This window comes from Felis catus, chromosome E3 (genome assembly GCF_018350175.1).
Source record: "Felis catus isolate Fca126 chromosome E3, F.catus_Fca126_mat1.0, whole genome shotgun sequence".
Classification (NCBI taxonomy): Eukaryota; Metazoa; Chordata; class Mammalia; order Carnivora; family Felidae; genus Felis; species Felis catus.
The window spans coordinates 7,669,891-7,692,073 of record NC_058383.1 but is presented as its reverse complement, the minus strand read 5'-3'; the positions used below and the strand labels follow the sequence as shown (position 1 = coordinate 7,692,073).

The 22,183-nt window shown below is 55.6% G+C and overlaps 2 protein-coding genes across 11 annotated transcripts; one reads left to right on the top strand and one right to left on the bottom strand.

Annotated features, from left to right (window-relative positions):
- FBXO24 (F-box protein 24) lies at positions 1–11,534 on the bottom strand. Of its 6 annotated transcripts, XM_045047705.1 has the most exons (11): positions 11,287–11,534; positions 10,199–10,347; positions 7,895–7,993; positions 7,607–7,790; positions 6,339–6,577; positions 5,862–6,096; positions 4,659–4,817; positions 4,276–4,397; positions 3,880–4,011; positions 941–1,111; positions 1–605 (listed from the first exon to the last, which is right to left on the bottom strand). In XM_045047705.1, the coding sequence occupies exons 2-11, from the start codon at positions 10,235–10,237 to the stop codon at positions 243–245; spliced, it is 1,743 nt and encodes a 580-aa protein (XP_044903640.1). In that variant the 5' UTR covers positions 10,238–10,347; positions 11,287–11,534; the 3' UTR covers positions 1–242. The 6 variants fall into 6 exon arrangements, with proteins under 6 accessions (XP_044903640.1, XP_023102617.1, XP_006942049.1 ...); XM_023246849.2 differs by lacking the exon at positions 11,287–11,534 and having other exon boundaries at positions 10,199–10,487; XM_006941987.5 differs by lacking the exons at positions 10,199–10,347; positions 11,287–11,534 and adding an exon at positions 8,323–8,616.
- Positions 10,612–22,108, top strand: LRCH4 (leucine rich repeats and calponin homology domain containing 4). Of its 5 annotated transcripts, none has more exons than XM_023246847.2 (18): positions 10,612–10,983; positions 14,531–14,675; positions 14,844–14,970; positions 15,353–15,458; positions 17,477–17,613; positions 17,759–17,874; positions 18,017–18,116; positions 18,353–18,443; positions 18,535–18,611; positions 18,744–18,805; positions 18,916–19,053; positions 19,185–19,253; positions 19,344–19,456; positions 19,588–19,671; positions 19,884–19,969; positions 20,103–20,240; positions 20,336–20,413; positions 21,746–22,108. In XM_023246847.2, exons 1-18 carry the CDS (start codon positions 10,764–10,766, stop codon positions 21,848–21,850), a joined length of 1,992 nt encoding a protein of 663 aa, XP_023102615.2. In that variant the 5' UTR covers positions 10,612–10,763; the 3' UTR covers positions 21,851–22,108. The 5 variants fall into 5 exon arrangements, with proteins under 5 accessions (XP_023102615.2, XP_023102614.2, XP_003998533.3 ...); XM_023246846.2 differs by having other exon boundaries at positions 19,140–19,253; XM_003998484.6 differs by lacking the exon at positions 21,746–22,108 and adding an exon at positions 20,728–21,375.
- The last annotated feature ends 75 nt before the right edge of the window (positions 22,109–22,183 follow it).

Here is a 22,183-nt window from a genome sequence, read left to right as displayed (position 1 = left end):
CTCACTTCAGCCTTTTATTCTATTTGCCCATCAAATCTCTTGTCCATGATAGTCAGGTTGGGGGTCCCTCCCGGGCAGCCCCCTGAACATTTTACAAAACGGTTCCCTGCCCACCCTGGCAAGCCTAGCAATTCCCACCCCTCCCCACGTGCACATACAATGTTCATTGCTACCATCCCACTCTCCTTAGCTCCTGGCCCAGGGCCAGACTCTCCCTCCAGGGGTAAGACTAGGAAAGGGGCTCAGCTCTCAGGGGTTGAGGGGCCCGGGCCAACCCCTCCAGCAGCCCTCTGCAGCATGTCCAGGGCCTCCCAGAAGAAATCTTTCTGTGCAGCCATCAAGGGCATCCAACCCACGATCTCCTTCATCTTTTCCATGCGATCCTGCAATGTGGGGCAACTGTGGATCTGGCTGAGGTACTCCTCACAGGCCCGGGCTGCCCCCCCAGGGTCCTGGGGTGCTCCAGCTCCCAGGCCAGGCTCGGGGGTCCCCACCACCCTGCTGGCTGGTAGGTCCCGGTAGGTGGGATGGTGTTCGATGTCATGGCTGGACAGCATGTAGAGGCACTCTCTGGTAGAGCAGAGGGAACAGGCACACAGAGGGACCTTAAAGGAGAGAAGGGGCGTGGCTGAGAGGGGCCTTTACTGAGGGGCTCCCAGGAAGCCCCAGCTGTTGTGTTCCTCCCTCTCAGACCAGCCCTGGGCCAGCAAGTGAGCTAGGGCTGGCTAAGCCCCAAGGTTGTGTAAGGTCAGAGAGGGCGACCGGGGTCTGCTAAGGGAGAGAGCCAGGAGCCATGGTGTGTGGCCGGAAAAGGGAGGTGGGTAGTGCTGGGGGTGGGGGTGGGGCCCCGGGTCCTTGCAGGAGCCCCAGCTACAGTCCTGTGTGCCACCAGGCTCTATTGCCCTTGCCCCATTGCCTGCTGGCATGTCCTGGCTCTGACCTTGACGTGGAGCTTCACAAAAGAGGCACTCCCCTTAGGCCAGCCAGGGAGGCGGCCTCCAGCCCCACAGCCGCAGCCCAGAAGCTCCTTGCTGAAGTCCGAGCCCTGGCTCAGCACCAGAGAGTGGTTGAGGCCACACCACAGGGCAATGGGACGTTGCAGATAATGCACCTGAGAACACAGGGCCAGGATCCCTAAGGTGGGAATGCCGAGGATTTGAGGGCCCAGGTAGGAGGAGGGCAACAGAAAGGCTCAGGGAAGACTCTAGGAAACTAGGAGAGGGAAGCAAGGAGACTCAGCACCCCCTCAACCCCCACCCAGCCAGAAGGCAGACCAGCAGCAATCTTTCCCTCCCTAGTTCTCCTGCAGCCCCTGTCGGACTGCATGGGGTCTAGCACTTCTGTTGGTTCCTCATCTTTGCTCCTCAGAAAACAGGCTACTTGCCTGCGCCCAGGGCCTGCTACCTGCTCCTTCCTACTACCCCAGACCTGTGCCAGTCCAGGCTCATCCTGCCTTTCAGCCTCAGGAGGTGGACTAAGTTTCCTCTTCCCAAAGTTTAAAGACTCCCTCCCTCCCTGTACAATTCCAGGTTAGCCTTCAGGAGGGACCTTCCTTCCACTTATTCCTCCCTTCTCTCTCTAGCATTTTCCACTTGTCCTATCCTTGTCTCCCAAAATGGCCACTCTGTTTTAAAAAAAAAAAACAAAAGAAAACAAAAACAAAAACATTTCCACCTGATTCCTGCCCCTTCCTACCTCCATCTTTTAGGCAACAGAACTGGTTATGTGACCAGTCTGAGGTTGACCACATTTTTGTTCTCACCACAGCCCATCTTTCCTGAACTTCTTGTGATCTGGCTTCCCTGCTTACTAAGCTACTGATGTGTTCTCCCCAAATGCACTTGACTTTCCAGCTCCCAAACCCCAGGGCCTCTCCTGCATGCTTTCTCCTGAGATTATGAGGGCTTTAATTTTGAAGACATAGGTACGTAATTTATGGTCATTAAAGAAATGTTATAAAATCTTGGAGAGCAAAGATTAATTTAAAAATCACTGGAAATCCTACCACCCACTATTAACATCTTGCTGGGGGTGCCTGAGTGGCTCAGTCAGTTAGGTGTCCTACTTTAACTCAGGTCATGATCCTGAGTTCGAGCCCCACATCGAGCACCCTGCTGTCAGCACATCAGCACGGAGCCCCTTCAGATCCTCTGTCCCCCTTTCTCTCTGCCCCTCCCCTGCTTGTGCACCTTCTCTCTCTCTCTCTGAAAAAATAAACTTAAAAAAATCTTGCTAGATATTTTTTCTTTCTTCATTTTATTTTTTATTTAAGTAGATTCCTGTGGGGGCACCTGGGTGGCTCAGTCGGTTAGGCGGCCGACTTCAGCTCAGGTCATGAGCTCGCGGTCTGTGAGTTCGAGCCCCGCGTCGGGCTCTGTGCTGACAGCTCGGAGCCTGGAGCCTGTTTTGGATTCTGTGTCTCCCTCTCTCTGACCCTCCCCGTTCATGCTCTGTCTCTCTCAGTCTCAAAAATGAATAAATGTTAAAAAAAACATTTAAAAAAAAAAAGTAGATTCCTGTGGAGTCTGCTTGGGATTCTCTCCCTCTCTCTCTGCTCTTCCCCCCCTCAACATAAATTAACATTAAAAATAAAAAAGAGAGTCAGCCGCTTAACCATGTGAGCCAATCAGGCATCCCTGGATATTTTTCTTCACTGCTGCCTCTGTGTGTGTGTGTGTGTGTGTGTGTGTGTGTGTGTGTGTGTTTTCAAATTACAGACTTTTAAATAAAAATGGGGTTGTACTATGTAAATAATTTTATAATTTGTTTTTCAGCTAAAGATATGACCTGACCATATTTCCATGTTGGCAGGTATATTCCTATGTTATCTGTTACCATTAATCACCTCCTCTGTTTGACACTCCCTGTGTCCCTGGCTTCTGGGACTTGGCACCTGAAGGTGTGCCTCCTGCCTCAGAGATAGCTTCTTCATTCCCTTTGCCTACAGCATCAGCTCCTGCCCAGGTTTGTGCCTCTGTCCCTGCTTCTGTCTGTTTCAGCCTTGTTCCAACATGGAATCTAATGCCAGAGAGACATTTCCACTTTAGAAAATGTCCAAATTCACGCTCTTCCTCTTTCCTCAAGCCAGCATCCCTTTCCACATTTGTTAGTGATGCCATCTCTCTTTAAGGGGTCTACTGCGACAGCCACTTGTGTCCCACACCCATCTCCTCACATCTAATCAGTTTCCAGTACCTATTCATTTTCTTTCAAAACATCTCAGGTATCCATTCCTTTCCATTCCCACTGCCCCAGGCTCTTGTCCCAAGTGCCACTGTCACTCAATGGTCTCCCAGTGGGCTTCTCATTCAGTGGCCTCCTGTGCACTCTGGCCAGGTGACCTGTTCTCAGTCATCTGTGTGTGTGTGTGTGGCAGGGGGGCCTTCTCTTGCTCCAGAACCTGGAGTGACTTTCCAAAATCTAAACCTTTTCAGGCTCACCCCTGCCTGTATCACCTCATATCTACTGATCTCCAAAACATCCTCTCTGCTTCAGACCAGTCCTTTCATGGTCCCAGGTATGTGCAGCTTCGTTCTCATCCCTGTTACATGGAATGCCTTTCCCTGTACCCACACGAATCTGATCTAACCCACCAGACCGTGATCGCATCTCACCTCTTCTAGTTATACCAGCCCACCGAGGTCTCCCTGCTTCACTAAATTCCTATTGCACTGGCAGCAAGCACCACACAGAATGGACCTCACAGTGCCAACCCTGGGAAAGACACGCAACAGTATCACGGGCATTGTATACTGGCTGGCTTAACTTCCCTAGGGAGTAAGAAGTGGGTTCTAAAGAAAGTAGAGAAGAGGAGAGGTCTAAGGTGTAGAGGATTGGAGGAAGGGGGCCACGATGAGAATAACTGAAAGTGAATCTCACCTGTGTGGGTTCCCCTCGGTCCATTTTGTCCCCTGTTCCCAGCTGCCCATATCTGTTATTTCCCTGCATAAAGATTCGGCCAAATTCATCCACCACGCCAAGGTGATTGTAGCCAAGAGCACAAAATAGTATCTAGGAAGTAAGACAGAAAGAGAAGGCAGGCATTCAGTTCCCTCCAGAGGAACTCTGAGCTCCAGAATCTCCCAGCCACTAACCTGCCATTCCCAGCTGATTTCTTTTGGCCTTGCCCGCTACCTCGCCCCTCTCTCTCTGGGCCCCTGTCCCTCCCTGATCAATCATTTGATTCCTGCTCATATTTCAGACCTCTGGTGCCTTTTAATCCCTAAATCCCCCTCTGTCCACCCCTTGGTCCGTCCCATCCCTCCAGGATCCTACCTTGGCAGGCAGCGAGAGAGCAAGCGGCATCTGCTGGTCCAGGGGGTCAAAGGCTTGAAGGGTCCCAAAGAGATCACGATACACCCCTGGGGTATGCACCTCAAAATATACTCCCCCCTGGTCTGGGGGGTCAGGAGCCCTCAGCTCAGCAGCTTTGGGCACCCATTTCCTAGCGATAAGGCCCTACCTAGGATGAAAGCTACAAGATCCAGGGAGTCTCACACCCACTAGAAATGTACCAGCTATGATATCTGGGAACCTAACCTCATCTTTTCACTAGGATGCCTGAAGGGGTCCACTGCTAGAGTAAGTATAAGGGGCTGTCCATATCTGGAAAGTCTGTTTAAGACGAGGGTGTGGAGAAGAAGGAAGGTGGTTCTTACCTGTGATGTAGAGAGTACTGCTCTGGTTAGAAGCCATGCGGGTCACACGAAGGTGAGGCAGGCAACGGGACACCTTCCTCAGGGCCAGCTGAACTGTGTAGGAGCGTGGCTGGTCCAGCTGGGTTTCATTCACTACCAAAGAGTAGATCTTTCCTTCCTCTGGGAGATGGGGAGAGGCAGACAATGATGTGGGGGAGGGGACCTCCCAATATCCACATTAACTTCCCAATAGACTCTCTAAGCCATAGCGATTAAACACTTATTGGCCTAGAGTGGGGTTGGAAGAAAAAGGGTAGAGGTGAAATACAGGAAGCGTGACCTCAAGTTGCCCAGACTCTAGCCCTGTACCACCAAAAATGAATCAGGGAAACCCTTCAGTGTGAATGATGAGTGGAGAGAAAACCAGCAGTTAGATCTGCCAGAATCCAGTTTGAGTGGTGGGAGGAACGATGCCTGGGGACTTGGGGCTCTGCCTGGAATTAAGAAGTCCAGAGGGTCTGAGGCTTGGGAGTAGGGTCAAATATAGGGGACAGGGACACCAGTCTGCTTCAGTCAGAACAGCGCATGACTCTTGATCTCAGGGTTGTGAGTTTGAGCACCACACTGGGTGGAGAGATTACTTAAGTAAATAAAAATAAAAATTAAAAAAATGTATACATGTATGTGACAATCAGCAAGGTGGGGGTAAGTGTGGGGTATTAAGTGAAGTGCCTAGCAGGAAGTGAGGAAGATTAGAATTTCGAAAATCAGGCTTTCACTAGAACAGTGGTTTCCAAACTATTTTTTTGCAGCAGGGCCCTTTATTCATATGAAATACACAGAATCTGGGGCGCATGGGTGATGCAGTTGGTTAACCATCCCACTCTTGATCTCAGCTCAGGTCATGATCTCACAGTTTTTGAGTTCAAGTCCTGCATCAGGCTCTGCACTGATGGTGCTGAGCCTGCTTGGGATTCTCTCTCTCCTTCTCTCTCTGCCCCTCCCCTGCTTGTGCACAGGTGATAAATAAACTTAAAAAAAGTTTTTTTTAAGTTGTTTAAAAAAAAAAAAAAGCAGAATCTTAGTCTATGAGACAGACAAAAAGCAAAGCTATTTGGTTTGAGACCAGGATGAGGTGGCATGCAGAAAGGCCTTCCCCTCCCCTGCAGCAGGTCCTGAACCATGTGTAGAAAACAATTTGCAAACCACTGCTCTAGGCCACACCTGTGAGAAGCAGTAGAGCCCGCTGGTTCTCCTGACCAACCAGCACAATCTGTTTGAAGCTCATGGAGTGGTGGAAGGTCATCTTGAAGACCCGCTGCCCACTGGACTGCAGATAGACCTCGACACAGTCACAGGCCCGGCTGCCCGTTGTGCCTACCACTGCTGGCTGCTCCCGGGTGGCCAATACATAGAGGTATTTACGGTAAACGGTGTCACATCTTGGGTCCGAGGCAAACTATAGGAAAAGATGAAGCTGTCTGGGATCTAGGTCTTAGAGTGGAATGAGGCTTGGGGGTGACAGGATCCTGGGGTGAGAAATGAGATACTTGGGTTCAGGGCTGGGAAAAGAGGGTTTAGTTTTCAGTTCCTGATATGGGAGGGCAGACGTCCTGAGGAGAGTACCTCCGGACTGGTGTGGGTCCCGGAGAAGCCCCGGAGGAGGGGTGGGGTCTCAGCTCCTAGGGCTCTGCTACTCACATCCTTGGCTCCGCGACACAATACAACATAGCGGCAGGCTCGCTTCCACTGGATCTGGCCAAGGGTAGAGGAGACCAGGGCATTTTTGAGGAAGAAGAGGGTCCCCGTGTAGTCAAGAATGAAGACATGGTCCTTGGTGGGCAAGAAGCGGCGGTAGCCATGGGCTAGCAGGGGGGCTACACTCTTGCTGAGACAGCGGCGGCGGCCTCCAAATGCCTGGAAATACAGGCCCTTCGTGTCTGGAGAAGGGAAGGAGATGGAAGGCTCAAGGGGTCAGGATGGCACAAAGAAGAGTTGTCAGAGCTTGGGCAAACTATAGTTCTCAGAGAGCCGGGTACTTAGCAGCTCCCATAGCAGCTCCCTTAGCAGCAGGACTGGGGAACAGGGACTTTTCTAAATGACATATGGAAAGCTTAGAAGATATCTTTAATAATCCCCTACACAGGCTATCTTTAATAATCCCTATGCCTGAACTTTAGTTCTCTGCCCCCTACCCCAAGCCCAGGGCACTACACATGCTTCTAAGTGAGGGCTTCTTTAGTCCAACCTTGCATCAGAGACATCAAGGGAAATATAGTACATAGAAAAGCAGCAGACAGAGGAGCGAAAAGGAATGGCTGAGAAAGGCCAGTAACGGCCCTCACCCCTAGCTCTGGATCTGCTATCTGGATCAGATCTGGATCTCCCTGAATCTCCAGTGTGTGCAGTCAGGTACTTGGATAGGGGCTCCCTGGGAATGGAGGGCTTCAGAGCATGTTTCTCAACGTGGGGGTGATTTTGTCCTCAGGGAACACTGGTTGTCACAACTGGGGGGAGCTTTGTTACTGGCATCTAGTGGGTGGAGGCCAGGGATGCTGCTAAACGTCCTGCAATGTGCAGGACAGCCCCTCACTCCAAATAATTATTTGGCCCCAAATGTCAACAGTGGCAGGTTGAGAAATCCTGGTTTAGAGGAGGGAAAACTCCAGGTTTGGGGAGTGGAGGAGACGACCGGGATAGGATTTGGAAGAGAGTTCGAATACGGAGGCTGACTTGGTAGGGATGTTAGTTAACGGGGGCTCCGGGTGGGACGTCTATCAGAGGGTGGAGCTGGAGGCTTGCAGAGCTCCTAGATGGATGGCATGTTTGAATCTAACAGGCTCTTCTAGAGAAAGGGGCCCTGGCAGGTTGGCTAGGAATGCTGAGGCAACTCTATGGAACAGGAGGGATCCCAGAATAATAAGGCACAGGATAGAGGCAAAGAGAACTGAGGTTCTGGGGAGCTGTACAGTTAAGAATGGCAGCTCTCTTCCAGGGCCGGACCCCAGAGCCCTGCTCTCGTAGACGAGGACTAAGCCTGCGACAGATGCGTCTCCACACGCCCTCAGCGTCGCACACTTCATGGAAGTAGTGGCAGGTCTGGCCCAGAGCGACTACATCTCTGACTGGGAGGAATGAGATGATATGCTCCACCTGGGGGGTGGGCAGGAGGGAGGAAGCAGGAATCATCAAGGGGGCTCCTCATCACTCTGGTCCCCTGCCCTTTATTCTGGAATCCCTCCCCATGGATGACTCACCAGCTCTGGGGGGAACAGCTGAACAGAAATAGGGTTCCCTCTGCCCTTCTTCTCTTCACCCCCAGGCTCTGGGCCACATGAAGGGCAGCTTCGCTTCACCTACCCAAGGAGAAGGGAGAGCACAGGGATTCCATGAGAGTCAGGCCTCCTTTTCTCCCTTCTGTCAGCCTTTCATTAGCTTCTTTCTTAGGGGCTCATGGCTCTGTGCCCTCAAATCTTCCTATCTTTCTCTCTAGGTCCATGGGACACCCCTCCCTGTCTGCCGTGTTTCTGGGTTCACCAGCTCCAAAGAACCCCTCCCCTGATCTCTTGCTGCCATCTTCTTGTCCTTCCCTTGCCTCACCCTCCCACCCCCTCACCCTGAGCCCCTCCTCCTGTCTGCACAGCCCGGTGAATTTTTGCAGCCTTCTCCTCCGGCTTCTCCTCACCATCTTGACTGCCCCGTCCCTGCTCCTGCCCTCATCCTCCGGGCCCCCCGACCCCCCCGTAGTCAGCTCCCTGGCCCCCGTTCCTGCTGCCTTTCCCACACCATGTCCCCCGCCTGGGCTTGGGGGAACCTCTGGGGCCCCTCAGCCTTCTAGGCCCCTCCCCCATGGAGTCTGGGAAGACAAACCTCTCTGTGACCTCACTGTCCAGCCACTGTGACCTATTTTCCCCAACCCTGCCAGGATTTTCTTAGACAGTTCCTGGGTTCTAGCTTGGCTCTAGCCACCCAGTGGCTCATGGGATATGCATGAGCCCCTCCTCCAGGAGAAAGAAAGTGTGAACGACTGCTAGATGAGGCCTTTACTTTTGGAGCACAGTTGTGAGGTTCCTCCCCTTGAGGCCCTTTAGCACTCTGCTCTGTAGAGAAACACTGGTGAATTCTTCATATCTCAGCAGGCCAGGGCCTCCAGGGGATTGGTATAAACTACGTAAGAGGATAACAGTATAAACTACCTAAGAGTATAAACTAACCCCCCCCAAAAAAAAGTATAAAAAATATGAACTGTTTGACAGGTGAGGAGGAAAGATGACCCTGCTACACTCGCTTAGAGGGAAACATGCACTAGATGAAAGTGGGAATAATTCAGCACCGACTCTTTAGTCTTACAAAAACACATCCAAAAGCAGATTTCCTGGGACAGTAACGTCAATGCATGTATGAAGGACAACCTATTAAGGTGGAAGAAAGGGATAGAATTGCTCTGAAAGCATAGGGTATCTCCCAGGGTCTAAGCTCTTAACTTAGTCTTATGGGGAGAGAGGGCCGCCATATAGGAGAAACAGCTGGAGTTCAGGGTATGTCTGTCCAGGTAGGGGCAAAGGATCTACACCAATAAACCAAAGGGAGTAACTGGCTCTTCCAGGAACGCAAAGGAATCCAATCCTGGACATCCAGCCCTCAGCTGCCTAGTATTACAGACTTTCCTTTACTGCGCCAGCTATCAGTCAACCACCCAAACTCCCTTACTCTTGGTGACTAGTAAACAACTAGTTTGAGACACCGCGGATGGAACTTTAAGGATTCAATGCATGTTTAGGAAATCTCAACCTCTGAGATGTGATTCACAAGAACCTTTAGTTGTTTGTGATCAGGCAACTATTAACGTGGTAAATGGACTATGTTAATGTGTTAGGTCCTTTTGCCACCTAAAAGGACGTTGAGATCCCTCAGCACACAGAAAAAGGATCCTCAGCTTCCTCTTGGGTCTGGGTCCCCACTATTTCAGCTCAGGAAGCAAAGGAGACGGTGCGAATAGAAAAAGCCCACGTAGAAGTCGCTGGGAAACCGGGCTTCTGCTCTAGCCAACTCCTCAACTTCCCTCCGCCTCAGTTTCCTCATTTGTAAAACGGCGGGCTTCTTCCGAATGAGATGGTCCCTTATGGACTAACTCCCCTCCCCCGCCTCAGGTCCTGTCATCACAGTTCCCGCCGGGGCGCGCTCCTCGAGGTAGGCTGGCCAGCCGGGCGGTAGTTCTGGAAGCTCTCCCGGTCTCCCGTAACCCTCCCTTCAGGAGCTGCCTTGGGCATCTCCAGTCTCTGGGAAGCCCCCCGCCCGCCGGAGCTCCGGAGACCGCCGCAGGGCCTCAGACTCCGCAGCCGGAAAGGCCTCCACGGTCCCTTCAGTTGCAACGACCCCCTCCCTCCCCGCTGGTCTCAGGCTTCGCCTTGCACCTCACCCCCCTCCTTCACGCCCTCAAAGCAGGCTCGCTCCCTAACATTTGCAGCTCGCACTCGCCTCTCCAGGCCCTGCACTGTTCCCAGCCCGCCCGACCGGCAGCGCTCACGTTCTTTAACCTCCGTCTCAAAGATCTAGCTCACCCGCCTCCTGCTAGGCGAAGGGACCGCCTTCTCGCCCATGCTATTGGTAGGTACAGCCGTCTCTCAGAGAAGAGGCCGGGCCGGTTCCCTCCGGAAGATTTAATTGGCCTTCTTGACAGTCACTCGCCTGTGTCCGGCTTGCGATTGGTCTCCGTTGGAAAAAAAAAAAAACCCCGAGACCCGGCTTGAGGTCTCGGCCTCTATCCCTTCTAGTTGAGCACCGGCGTCCCCGTCTCCTGGTTAGACCTGATTGGCTCCATCTCCAGCCCTAAGCATTGCGATTGGACGCGGCTGCGCGGGGCGGGCCGGCCTGGAGCGTCGGCCGTTGGCGAGCGCTCTATTCTAGCCCCCTCCCTTCTGTCGCCTCACTCCTGCGCTATAGTCTCCACCCCCCCGGCGGATTCTGATAAGCCACTTCCAACGCGTCTTCGGATCGCGATTGGTCCGCCGTGTCCCTGAGCGCGTTTCCTCCCCCTTGAAGCGACTACGGCGGCTCCAAGGAGGGGGAGGGGGGAGGAGGGACGGCCGGTCCCGTCAGTCAGGCAGCGGGAGCCGCCGAGAGCGGATGGCGGCGGCGGTAGCGGCCCCACTCGCCGCCGGGGGTGAAGAGGCGGCGGCCACGACCTCCGTTCCGGGGTCTCCGGGTCTGCCCGGGAGCCGCAGTGCAGAGCGGGCCCTAGAGGAGGCCGTGGCCACCGGGACCCTGAACCTGTCCAACCGACGCTTGAAGTACTTCCCCCGGGGCGCGGCCCGCAGCTACGACCTGTCAGACATCACCCAGGCTGGTGAGTGCACTCGGCCTAGTCCCGGGCTGGGACCCTCATTTGCATAGCCCCGCCCCTAGCTTGTTTCTCGCCGGTCTCGGGAGTCTGGCCCGCCCCTTCACCTGACCGTCGAGGTTCTTGACCCTGACTATTTGCATAAGCCTGCTAACTCCCCCTCCCCACTTTGAGAACTCCTGGACAATGAACCCATTTCTCCTTTGCACCGAACGTCCGGCGCCCTGACCGAGTGTTGTGAGAGTTCCCCGTCTTCTGCTCCTCTTTATTTGCCTTTCTGCGCACCTGTAGAATGGTCCCGCCCCTCACCTGGTTGGCTCATTTGCATGACCTCTTCAACCTCAGTTCTGATCGTTCCTTAAAGCAGCCCCCAAGAGCCCCTCTAATGACTCCTTTCTCTTTCTCCACTTCGTCTCCAACTCTTTCCCGGTTCCACCTAGATCCGAGCAGCCGTAGGCCCCCCTCTTCCTTAGGATTCGCCCCTAACAACCTGGTGCTTCTGTTTACTGTGCTTATCGTCCCGCCCCCTGGCCCTCTCCACTCTTCACCCAGCAAGCCTATGGGAAAGAAGCAAATCTTACACCTCCCCTAACTCTTTTCTCCGCGAGCTCTTCCACCTATTATCCCTGACCCCCTTATCTGAGACTCCCCCTCCTTCTTGCGTGTGTGAGGTCACAATGGAGCCTGTGACCTCATAGGGACCTTAGAATTCCCATTTCAGTGTCTGCTTTCCCTAGAAGGGGAGGGACTTGAGGCAGTTGCTGAAAGGAAGGAAATCTTATCTCCTGGCATGGAGTTCTGGGAAGCTAGAGACTGTCGCACTGTCCTTCCACTCCTCCACCCCACAGATCGCTCTAATCATGTCCCTCCTCACTGGTGTCTCTTGATGGTGGGGTGTGGGGGACTCTACCATGACAGGTGAGTCAGGCTTCAGCTGCTCAGGAGGCAACAACCTATGACCCTGGGCTGGCAGCTGGGGGGTGGAGATTGGGAGTGGGCCAGAGGACCGCATTCCCGAAGCCCCACCCCGGCCTAGCCCAGGGGTGGGACTTGGGGCTGGCTGAGTGTCCTCCTGAAAACACTGCTCAGGGACTGAATGCATTTCTCCTCTAGCAGGTGCCTGTTCACCTGCAAACACCCAAGTGGACACAGACACTCTCTTTCCTCCACTGTTCTGGGGAGAACCAGTTTAAACCTCTCCACTTTTCTTGGGTTGCTGGGGAAACTTACTTGCCCACCATGCAGCAAGTGAGTTCAGGGAATGGGTGAGCCCCAGGAGCCATTCCTCTCCCTCTCCATCTCCCCCAGCCGCCTAACCCCCAAGCTCCAGATTGACCTCAGCAGCTGTGTGACACTCGCCGTCTGTTCCCTTTCCCCTCCCCCTTGCTTGTTTTTTGACAAAGACCAAATGTTATTCTTTACTTCCTTAGGGCTCTGTCTCTGTGAGTGGACTCCTGGGGAAAACTACCAAGAACTCCCTGGCCCCTCCCAGCTCCTACCCCCTCCCCGCCTCCTCCCCCAGCATTCCGGCTCAGGGTGCAGGCAGTTAGTTCTCCTGAGTGAGCTTGTGTGACGAAGTGGGAAAATCCCAGCTTACTGAGGACCTCTCCCTGTCCTGCTCTCCACGCAGAAATCCTAAGTCCTTTCTGGGCCCAGGTTGTAGGCCAGGTGGAATCTGTCTTGTCCAAAATGTTCTCTGACCCTGCTCCCCAAGCAGAAGGCTTATAGGTTGGAGTGGAAAGGGGAAGTAACAGTTGGGGTTGCCCATACCCTGCCCTCCATACCTCCTTGCCCTCCAACCCAGACTAAACGCTTCAACACTCCACCAGATTATCCTGAGCCCTCTGCTGCTTTCCCAACTCTTTCTGCCCCACTGTTTTCTCTGCATGTTTCCTGTGGCACATGTCTCCAATATCCCTCGGACTCTGTTCCTTGGGGCCCCTGAAAGTAGGGTGAACCCTGAGATGGCGGGGAGGGGCCGCCCTCACAAAGGAGAAGTGCAGCTCATTCTCTCACAGACCACATCCTGTGCCTCCTGTGCCCTGCCTCCTCCAGCCTGGGCTCCCTTCCACCCCGAGCTTTTGCCCCTTTTGCCCCTGTCACCGCTCAGCCGGCTTGTCCTCTCCACCCCCTTCATCCATGGCACCCGCGCTTGCACACACATGCATTTGGGGATGCAGGGAGAGCAGGCAGGTGGAAGGTGAGCGGAGGAGGCCTGCATCTGGCCCTCTCACCCTCTCCAGAACTGGGGTCTTCTCCCTTGACAGGTCTTCTCTCTGTGCTCCGGGACTGTGAGCAGAGAGGGAGAAAGAAGGACCCCTGGTGCCTCAGGCTGTCACCGCCCTGGTGAACATAGGGCCCACCAGAGAGAGAACCCGACAGCTTGTTTCTACTCCATTTCCTGTCGTGAGACTCGTTTCCTTGGGGGATATACCCCAGCTTCCCTCCCAATGGCTTTCGCTCACCCCTTCCTGGGGAGGGCTGTCTAAAAAGCTCACCCAAGTTCTGTTGCCAGAGACATCCCACAGTAGGCCTTGGGCCCCTCCCAGTACAGGCGAGGAGAGGAAGCAGAAATCCAGTCTTGCTTGCAGGGCTCTCAGCAATTACCATCCCCAGACTGGCGGAAACCCCGTGCCTGACTCCTTTCATTGGAGTAGCAAGCGACCCCTTGAGAATAAGGGGTGGTAAGAGGTTTTATCCTCTCTTCCTCCCTCTCTGCCCCTCACCCACACCAAGATCCTGCAAAAGAGCCGAGTGCCTGAAGTCTGGGTCAGTAAGAGAGGAAGTAGAGCGGGGCTGGTGGGGCTGGAAGAAGGTGGGAAGGAGGCCAGTCCTGAGCACAGTGTATCCTGATGGGAGGGACCCGAGGACTCTAGCTCCCACCTCCAGGTTGATCAGCTTGCCCTCCCTTCCTGGTCCCTGGGAGTCTGTTACTTCACAGACTCTTGGACCTGGCTTGCTGATCCCAGGGGCTGATGAAGTGCCGTTGTCCAGTATGTCAGGAGCCTTATTTAATCTCTAGAGCCAGACTCTAATGGCCCTTGGTTTCTCCCCTGTGTTGAAAAGAGGTTGAGGTTGGGGGAAAGGCCCTGAGGAGGGATGAGCTTTCTCAGTGGTCTCCTCCAGAGGTTGACAATATTCTTATCTGGAGCCTCCCACTCTATTACCTTGCTATTTTCTCTGGAGCACCAGCCCTTCTCCATAGAACAACAGGAATCACAAGAGTTCTAGAAGCCAGTTACCCTTTCCAGGATAGCCCTTCGTTTGTGTACTTGAAGGCGGTGTTCATGTTTTGCCCTCCCAAGTCTGGGGTTCTCCAGCCCAGTGACCCTGTGGCCTTTGCCTTTCCTTTGCTGTTCTGGTAATGTGCTTGCAACATGCTCAAGTTTTGCAGAAAGCTTTGTTGTCTCCAGGGAGCCCGGGTTTATAGGTCTGATTCTTCAGGTCCGAAGGGGAGGCAGACTTCTGGGCAGCTGGCTCTGGGAGAGTTCACGGTCGTTTTGTCCAGGACTGGGTCTTTCTATAGCTCTCCTCTGATACTTGCTTCCCCTAGACCTCTCCCGGAACCGGTTCCCCGAGGTGCCAGAGGCAGCATGCCAGCTGGTGTCCCTGGAGGGCCTGAGCCTCTATCACAATTGCCTGAGATGCCTGAACCCAGCCTTGGGGAATCTCACGGCCCTTACCTACCTCAACCTCAGGTAGGAAGGCGTGGCTGGGGAGGGGGTGCACGGTGGGGAGCTTATTCTTCTCAGCCCCAAGTCCCAGTGCACAGTACCCCGAGTCCCCCTCCTGGTGACCCTGAAAAGAGGGCGACCCTAGGATGCCATGCCCGGGGAGTGAGCCCACTGCCTTTCTCCCCTCCACAGCCGAAACCAGCTGTCATCGCTGCCACCCTACATCTGCCAGCTGCCCCTCCGGGTGCTCATTGTCAGCAACAACAAACTGGGAGCCCTGCCTCCCGACATCAGCGCCTTGGGAAGCCTGCGGCAGCTTGTGAGCATAGGGAGCAGGGCAAAGAGAGGGGCTGTCGAGCCAGGCACCTTTGGGGGAAGCTGGGGAGAGGTGGGGACCACCTGGAGGTGGCCAGAGACAGGAGGCAGTTTCTGATGCTCTTGTTTGTTTGTTTGTTTTTTCTTTTTAATGTTTGTTTATTTATTATGAGAGAGAGAGAGAGAGTCGGGCAGAGGGAGAGCGGGAGAGAATTGCAAGCAGTCAGCGCTGTCAGCGCAGAGCCTGACGCGGGGCTCGATCTCATGAACTGTGCGATCATGACCTGAGCCGAAATCAAGAGTCAGCCACTTAGCTGACTGAGCCAGCAGGTGCCCCTGATGCTCCTGGTCTTAGGGCTCCTGCCCTGCTTCTTTCCTCATTGCAGGATGTGAGCGGCAATGAGTTGCAGTCCCTTCCCACAGAGCTGTGTAGCCTCCCTTCCCTGCGGGACCTCAGTGTTCGGAGAAACCAGCTCAGCACCCTCCCTGATGGTAAGGAGAATGAGGAGCTGGGGGGTGGGGTGGGGGGGGGGCGTGCGGAGAGAAAGAGTGTGTGTGTGTTGTTTACATTGGAGAAGTCGCAGACAAAGACTCTTCACAGAACATCGATGCCTTAGTTGCCTAGGGTTTTGCAGTGTGTAAAACAAATGAAAGAGAGAGTGAGCAGGGAGGGGCAGAGAGAAAGGGAGAGAAGGAGAATCCCAAGCAGGCTCCGCACTGCCAGCGTGGAGCCCGATGTGGGGCTTGAACTCACGAACCGTGAGATCATGACCTGAACCGAAATCAGGAGTCAGACACTTAACCATCTGAGCCCTCCAAGTACCCCCTAACTTACTTGTTCTTAACCAGCAACCCTCTGAGGCTGGCAGGCATGGGTTATTAGCTCTATTTCACAAATGTGGAACAAGGCACAGAAGGGAGAGTGAGTGAGTGTGTTGGTACCCTGTAGAATCCCAGGATTGGAAGGGGCCTTCAGCATCACCCGGTGTCCTCATTCACCCAGTGGGAGCTCTCAAGTCAGATGATGCCCTGTACCTCCTCCCCGGAGATTGAATCAGTGGAGCCACGTGCCAGAGCCCAAGCAGCCCCATTTTAACGAGCTAGCTGTGATCCACCCCAACATTTGATAGCCTTTGTTCCAAAGCAAGCACCCCTGCCCTTAGCCAGCCAGCATTGTCGTGTGTTTCCTGTGTTTTAGGTGGGCGTCAGGTAGATGTGTGTGATGTCACTCAGATCTGGGGCCAACTGTTAAACTGTATTGGCTTCATGGGGAGAGAAGTGGAAGAAAGTGCTAGAACAGGACTCTTAAAGAGCTGCAGGAGCTGGAGGGAAGGCACGTGGCTCTGCTCAGGGAGTTTGAGGAAGACTTTGCCCCAGAGGCATGGCAGGAGCCGACCTGTGAAGGAAAGTTCTCCTTCCTTCTGCATCCCAGGCAAAGCATCCTGGGGCAAAGCATGTGGGTGGGAGGGAGCACAGTCTGGCAGGATGTGGTGAGAAAGGCAAGCCATGGCCAGGCGAGAAGGACCTGAGCCTTGCTCATCTTGTTCTTAAAGAACAAGGGAGGGAGTCAGCTGGTCACCCATTTTCTCTGAGCTCCCCTTACTCCTACACTGGCTCTCTTTCCTTCTGAGTCAGTAGCAGTGTAAACAAGCATTTGATCAGGATGCTCTCTGGGCCATAAAAAAGACCCTAGCAAAATGCTCTGGGGACACAGAGGAAGGAGCAGGGAATTCTAACCTAAGTGTCTGGAAAGATTTTGTGGAGCAAGCAACACTTGAGCTGAACCTTGAAAGATGGACACAAAAATGACATTGTCCCAGCTGAGCAAACAGCAGGTGGAAAGGTGCAGAAGCCGAGGGGCTGGAGGATTGTTTGGTGTGGTGTAAGGGTGGGCATTGCGATGGGAAATGTGGGCTGAGCCAGATCATGAACACCTTGGCCGTGCTGGGCCAGGGAGTGGTGATTTTTATTCTGTGTCTCTGGCTACCACTAATCCAACTGTGCGTGTTTGAGAAATAGAAAAAGGCACCCTTTCCTGTGGGTGGGCACAGCCTTGCCTGGGACCGGAAGGGCTTAGCTAGTGAAGTTCAGGTGGGATTGCAGTCCCTTCCTGCCTGGGTCCTTTGTGCAGGGCACAGGCCACTCACCCCTAGCAGCCTTGGCTGCAAGTCATGGAAGATTTTTGAGCTGTGCGACGTCACAGTTTGGTTTGGGTCTGTGATGGTCACTTGGGGATGGAGCAACGGTTGAAGTGTGCAGTGGGCAGGGTGGGGAAAAGGAGAGAAGCACATGAGATGGATAGGAGCTAAGGGAGGGGGGCCTGGAGGGGGCCATATTTGAGCAGGAAGGGAACCAGGTAGGTTGTTCCTGGGGAGTGCTCTCAGCCAGTCAGGGCATCCTGTGGTGGACGCCAGGGTGGCCAGCTGGCCAGAGCAGAGGGCAGAGGAGGTGAGCACAAGACCCTCCCCCCCCTTGGGCAGGCTCCTGACTCTTCCCTCACCCACGCCCAGAGCTGGGGGATCTTCCTCTTGTCCGCCTGGATTTCTCCTGTAACCGTGTCTCCCGCATCCCGGTCTCCTTCTGCCGCCTCAGGCACCTGCAGGTCATTCTGCTGGACAGCAACCCCCTGCAAAGCCCACCTGCTCAGGTGAGGGGTGGGTTTGGGGTAGACCATGGAGACAGAGCTGAGAGTGGGTAGGCGTTGGGAGGTGGTTCCCTTTAGCAGCCAATCGGGATCTGGGGGAGCCCCCTTCCCTTCCCCTAACCCCTACCTTGTGCCCCCTTATACCTAGATCTGCTTGAAGGGGAAGCTTCACATCTTTAAGTACTTGTCAACAGAGGCTGGGCGGCGTGGGGGGTCGGCATTGGGGGACCTGGCCCCTTCCCGCCCCCCGAGTTTCAGTCCCTGGTAAGTTCTAAGTGGGAAGAAAGGATGCTCCTGGATACTTGCTGCCCCTTCCTGGCCGCATGGACTCCATGGGTGTTGGTGGGAAGATGAGAGGCGTCACTGCCTGATATCGGACTGACTAGCTCTCCCTGGCTGGCACTAGCCCTGCTGAGGACTTATTTCCGGGACGTCGGTACGATGGTGGGCTAGACTCAGGCTTCCACAGTGTTGACAGCGGCAGCAAGAGGTGGTCTGGAAATGAGGTAAGAGCCTCTTTTCTGAGGGACGTTGGGGGTCTGAGCCCCCGGGGAGAACCTCCTGAGCCAGGACCCTTTGCTTGGTGCCTCTGAATATCAGTTGGTGGCCGGAGTGGTCTTCTTCCCTTGTCCAAGTTTCCAAGGAAGGGCTGGCTTAGCAGCAGACCCCAAGGGCCTGAACCCCATGAACCCCCAGCATTGCTGAGCAGCTGACTCCCATTTTTGCATTTCTTCATTTAAAGTCAACGGATGAATTTTCGGAGTTGTCCTTCCGAATCTCAGAGCTGGCCCGGGAGCCTCGAGGGCCCAGGGAGCGGAGGGAGGATGGCTCTGGTGAGTGATGGGGTCGGGATAAGGGGACTGGGGTAATGGACAGGTCCCCGAAGGCTCCCCCCTGCTTGCTGACGTGCCCTGGCCTTTCCAGCTGACGGAGACCCTGAGCAGATTGACTTCATTGACAGCCACGTGCCTGGGGAGGACGAGGAGCGAGGTGCTGCTGAGGTGAGGGTCCGGCCCCTGTCCCTGTGCCCGGTAGTGTGCTGTGCCCTGTGGGACAGGAGAGCGGAGGGAGGGAGCCGGTACAGTCTTGGGGGAACAGATCCTCCCTCACCCCCTCTGCTGCTTTTTCTTCAGGAGCCCCGGCCACCAGAATTAAGCCCTGTGGCAGGGGACGGAGAGAAGGCACCAAACAGCAGGTACCCCAGAGCCACCTGAGCCGGCATCTCCTCCCTTAACCCCGTCACCCTACACTTTCCCTCCTCTCCTGACCCTGCTCTGCCTCACTGGTCCTGCCTCTACCCCTCAGGCGGGAGGAGCCTGCTGGTGAGGAGCGGCGACGCCCGGACACTTTGCAGTTATGGCAGGAGCGGGAGCGGCGGCAGCAGCAGCAGCAGCAGCAGCAGCAGCAGCACAGCGGAGCGTGGGGGGCCCCCCGGAAGGACAGGTGTGGGCAGAGGGCAGGGGCGGGGTGGGGCTAGGGGGCTGTGGAAATGAGCCCTCGTGAGCTACTCTGTCCCTCGGGGTTTGCAGGTCCGCTGCCTGCACTGCCGACCCCACATCTCCTTTGCTTTCCAGTTTTGTGAAGCTGGGGGTCAGGGCTGCTGGCGGAGGTCCTGCGGCCTCATCCACTCAGGCCTCCTACAAGTATGTGTCCTCCCCGACTCCACCTCCCTGAGCCATCTCCCTGCACACCCTCCCTGGACCCCCTCTAATTTGCTGTGTGTCTGTCCTCAGCGGCATGCCCAAGTCCAGTGCCACCCAACTGGGAGCTTCAGGGGGGCAGGGAGCCCCCCCGGCCCCTGCCCCCACCCCTGCCTCCCAGGAGCCCCTTCCTGCAGCTGGACCAGGTTGGACAGGGACTATGGGAAGAGGATGGGGGACTGTATAGCTGAGGGGGTGGCTGGGGCCTGGTGGTCTGAGGGAAGCATGGGACTCCAGGGGGTGTCTTTCTCACCTGCCCCCTGGCTCTGGCCCCCAGCGACAGTGCCTGCTCCCCGGCCGCTCGGCTCCATTCAGAGACCAAACAGCTTCCTCTTCCGTTCTTCCTCTCAGAGTGGCTCAGGTGGGTTTCCCCCTGTCGCCATTGCTAAGCCAGCACTAACCCCTGGGCTGCGGTCACCCCTTCTGGCCTGGGAGTTCTCCAGTCTATTGTCCCTTTGTGTTGAAAATCCCCACAAGTACAAAGGCAGGAGATGTGGGTGCCAGACACGGTGACCCAGCTAGAAAGTCGGCAGTGGGTGGTAGAGACAGCCCACATTCCTCCTTTTTCTCCAGGCCCTTCCTCACCAGACTCTGCCGTGAGGCCTCGGCGACCCCCTCAGCTTCTGGACGAGAAGGAGCTGATGGCACAGCTGCGCCAGGTGAGAGAGGTGGGATCTGTGGGGGCGGGGAGGGGCTACTTCACACCCTGTGGGTGCCTTCAGGAGGATGGAAGGGGTGGGCCGGAGTCCCCACTGACCCTGACTGCTCCCCTGTCGTCCTCCTGCCCTCTAGGTAATGGAGTCCCGGCTGCAGCGGCCCCTGCCTGAGGACCTGGCGGAGGCTCTGGCCAATGGAGTCATCCTCTGTCAGCTGGCCAACCAGCTGCGGCCCCGCTCCGTGCCCTTCATCCATGTTCCCTCGCCTGCTGTGGTCAGTGGGGTCCCAGGGTGGGAAGTAGTGGATGGGGCAGAGGACTGCCAGGGCCTCTCTTACTCTTTTCTTTTTCTTCTCTCGCCCTCCTGCAGCCAAAACTTAGTGCTCTCAAGTCTCGGAAAAATGTGGAGAGTTTCTTAGAAGCCTGCCGAAAAATGGGGGTGCCTGAGGTATGGGGGCGGTGTTCTCAGGAACCCAGGGCCAGTCCCTACTATAGAGTGGCGATGTCCTGGGCTCAGCTGAGCACTCCGTGTGGATGGCAGGGTTCCATTCAAAGGGGTGTCTGCTCCCCAGAAGAAAGCACGTCCACAAGTCCCGGTCCTGCACGCCTCCCTACCCTGCATGCTTCCGTGCCCTGCACTCTGCATGTTGGTGTGGCTCAGGCCTTGGCACGTGAGGGCAGGGGGTGGGGAGGGATTGTCTTGCTGCTGCTGCTGACGTCTGCTCTTTGTCCTTGTCCATCTGTCCTACTCTCCCTTCCCAGGCTGACCTGTGCTCGCCCTCGGATCTCCTCCAGGGCACCGCCCAGGGGCTGTGGACCACCCTGGAGGCTGTGAAGCGGGTGGGGGGCAGGGCCCCCCCACCCCTCTGGCCCCCCTCTGGTCTGGGCGGCTTCATCTTCTTCTACGTGGTCCTCATGCTGCTGCTCTATGTCGTCTACACTCGGCTCCTGGGTTCCTAGGACCTGAAGTCACCCTTTCCCCTGCCCCCTCCACCTATTTCTATTTATAAGACTCCTGTGCAACCCCCATCCCTACCAGTGGTGCCTTCAGCCCCTACCAAAGACACTAGTGAACCCTCTCCCCACACACACACTGACCTCAGAGGCCCCACTCTGGTGCCCCCAGACCCTGGGCCCCCAGCCTCTGGCCACCCTCCTGTAGCCCCTTCCTGTGCCCCTCACCTCTCCATGCTGATGGTGCCTTCATTCCCTCCAGGCCCTGCCCTTCCCTCTGCTCCCTCAGAGGGTAGATCTCAACCTTCTTCCTTGTGCCGTCCCCCTCCACCCCGGTCCCCCCACTGTTATGGGGAGCTAAATTATCTATATTTTGTAGAGAGAACTCTATATTTGTAGGAGTTGCAGGGGCCCAGGCTGGGTCCCTGTCTCTGTGTATAAATTGTACAGACCGTGGCCGCCTCTGTGTGTGTGTTTGCGTCTGCTCTTGCTGTGGCCAGGCCCAGTCCTGGCTGTGCCCCTTGGGCTCTGTGTGCCAGCCTGCCTACTCCAGCATTTCCCTCTGGAAATGACAGGTCTCTCCTCCCCTGAGCCTTGGCCCCCTGTGTCATCTCCCTTCTGTTACCTGCTGGCAACTTCCTTGCATCTCATTTGTCCCAAGCCATGTCCAGGGTGCCCCTGAACTTTGCTGCCTCCACCTGGGCCATCCCGTCAGCCCTGTTTGCCCAGGCTTCTTTGGGGTTTCACCCACCCTGCTCCCAGGAAGGGCAGGGAAGCCGAGAGAACAGGGTGACATAGGGAACTTAACCCGGGCCCCTCCCCCCAGGAGTCCCTGTGCCAGCCCCATCACATCCTGGAAGAGGAGGGGGCCCCAGGAAGGGGCCTCCCTTACATCGCTGCTGTCGTCCACGCACTGCTGGAAAGGCCATAGGGTTGAGGAAGGGGCGCAGGGCCCCGACCTGGCCTGCAACCCAGGAACAGAGAAGACAGCCGTGCCCGGCTTCTGATTTCTAGCAAGGACTCTGGTGAGGGCGGCCTTGGGCCTGGCCCTGTTCCTTGGGCGCCCCTCGGCCCTCCCGAGGGGTTGGAAGCAGGCCCGGTCCAGCAAGGTGCCTGGCCGCCTCTGGGTGTGGCCAAGGGTCTTGTGTCAAGTGCAATAAAGAAGTCGGGCCCTCTAGGCTGCCCCTCAGGTTGTGTGTGTGTGTGTGTGTGTGTGTGTGTGTGTGTGTGTGTGTGTCCGTCCGTCTGTGAACGAAAGCAGTGC

What these genes read in the sequence shown, in the direction of transcription:
- FBXO24 (XM_006941989.5), bottom strand. Translation starts at nt 8,325, where the DNA reads ATGGTGAGGAGAAGCCGGAGGAGAAGGCTGCAAAAATTCACCGGGCTG. An exon ending in AGCTGTTCCCCCCAGAGCTG is followed by an intron (nt 7,791 to 7,894) that starts GTGAGTCATCCA and finishes CCCACCCCCCAG; the next exon opens with GTGGAGCATATCATCTCATT. An exon ending in GGCTCTACTGCTTCTCACAG is followed by an intron (nt 4,818 to 5,861) that starts GTGTGGCCTAGA and finishes CCCATCTCCCAG; the next exon opens with AGGAAGGAAAGATCTACTCT.
- LRCH4 (XM_023246844.2), top strand. Translation starts at nt 10,764, where the DNA reads ATGGCGGCGGCGGTAGCGGCCCCACTCGCCGCCGGGGGTGAAGAGGCG. An exon ending in GCGGAGGGAGGATGGCTCTG is followed by an intron (nt 18,444 to 18,534) that starts GTGAGTGATGGG and finishes TGGCCTTTCCAG; the next exon opens with CTGACGGAGACCCTGAGCAG. An exon ending in TGATGGCACAGCTGCGCCAG is followed by an intron (nt 19,970 to 20,102) that starts GTGAGAGAGGTG and finishes CCTGCCCTCTAG; the next exon opens with GTAATGGAGTCCCGGCTGCA.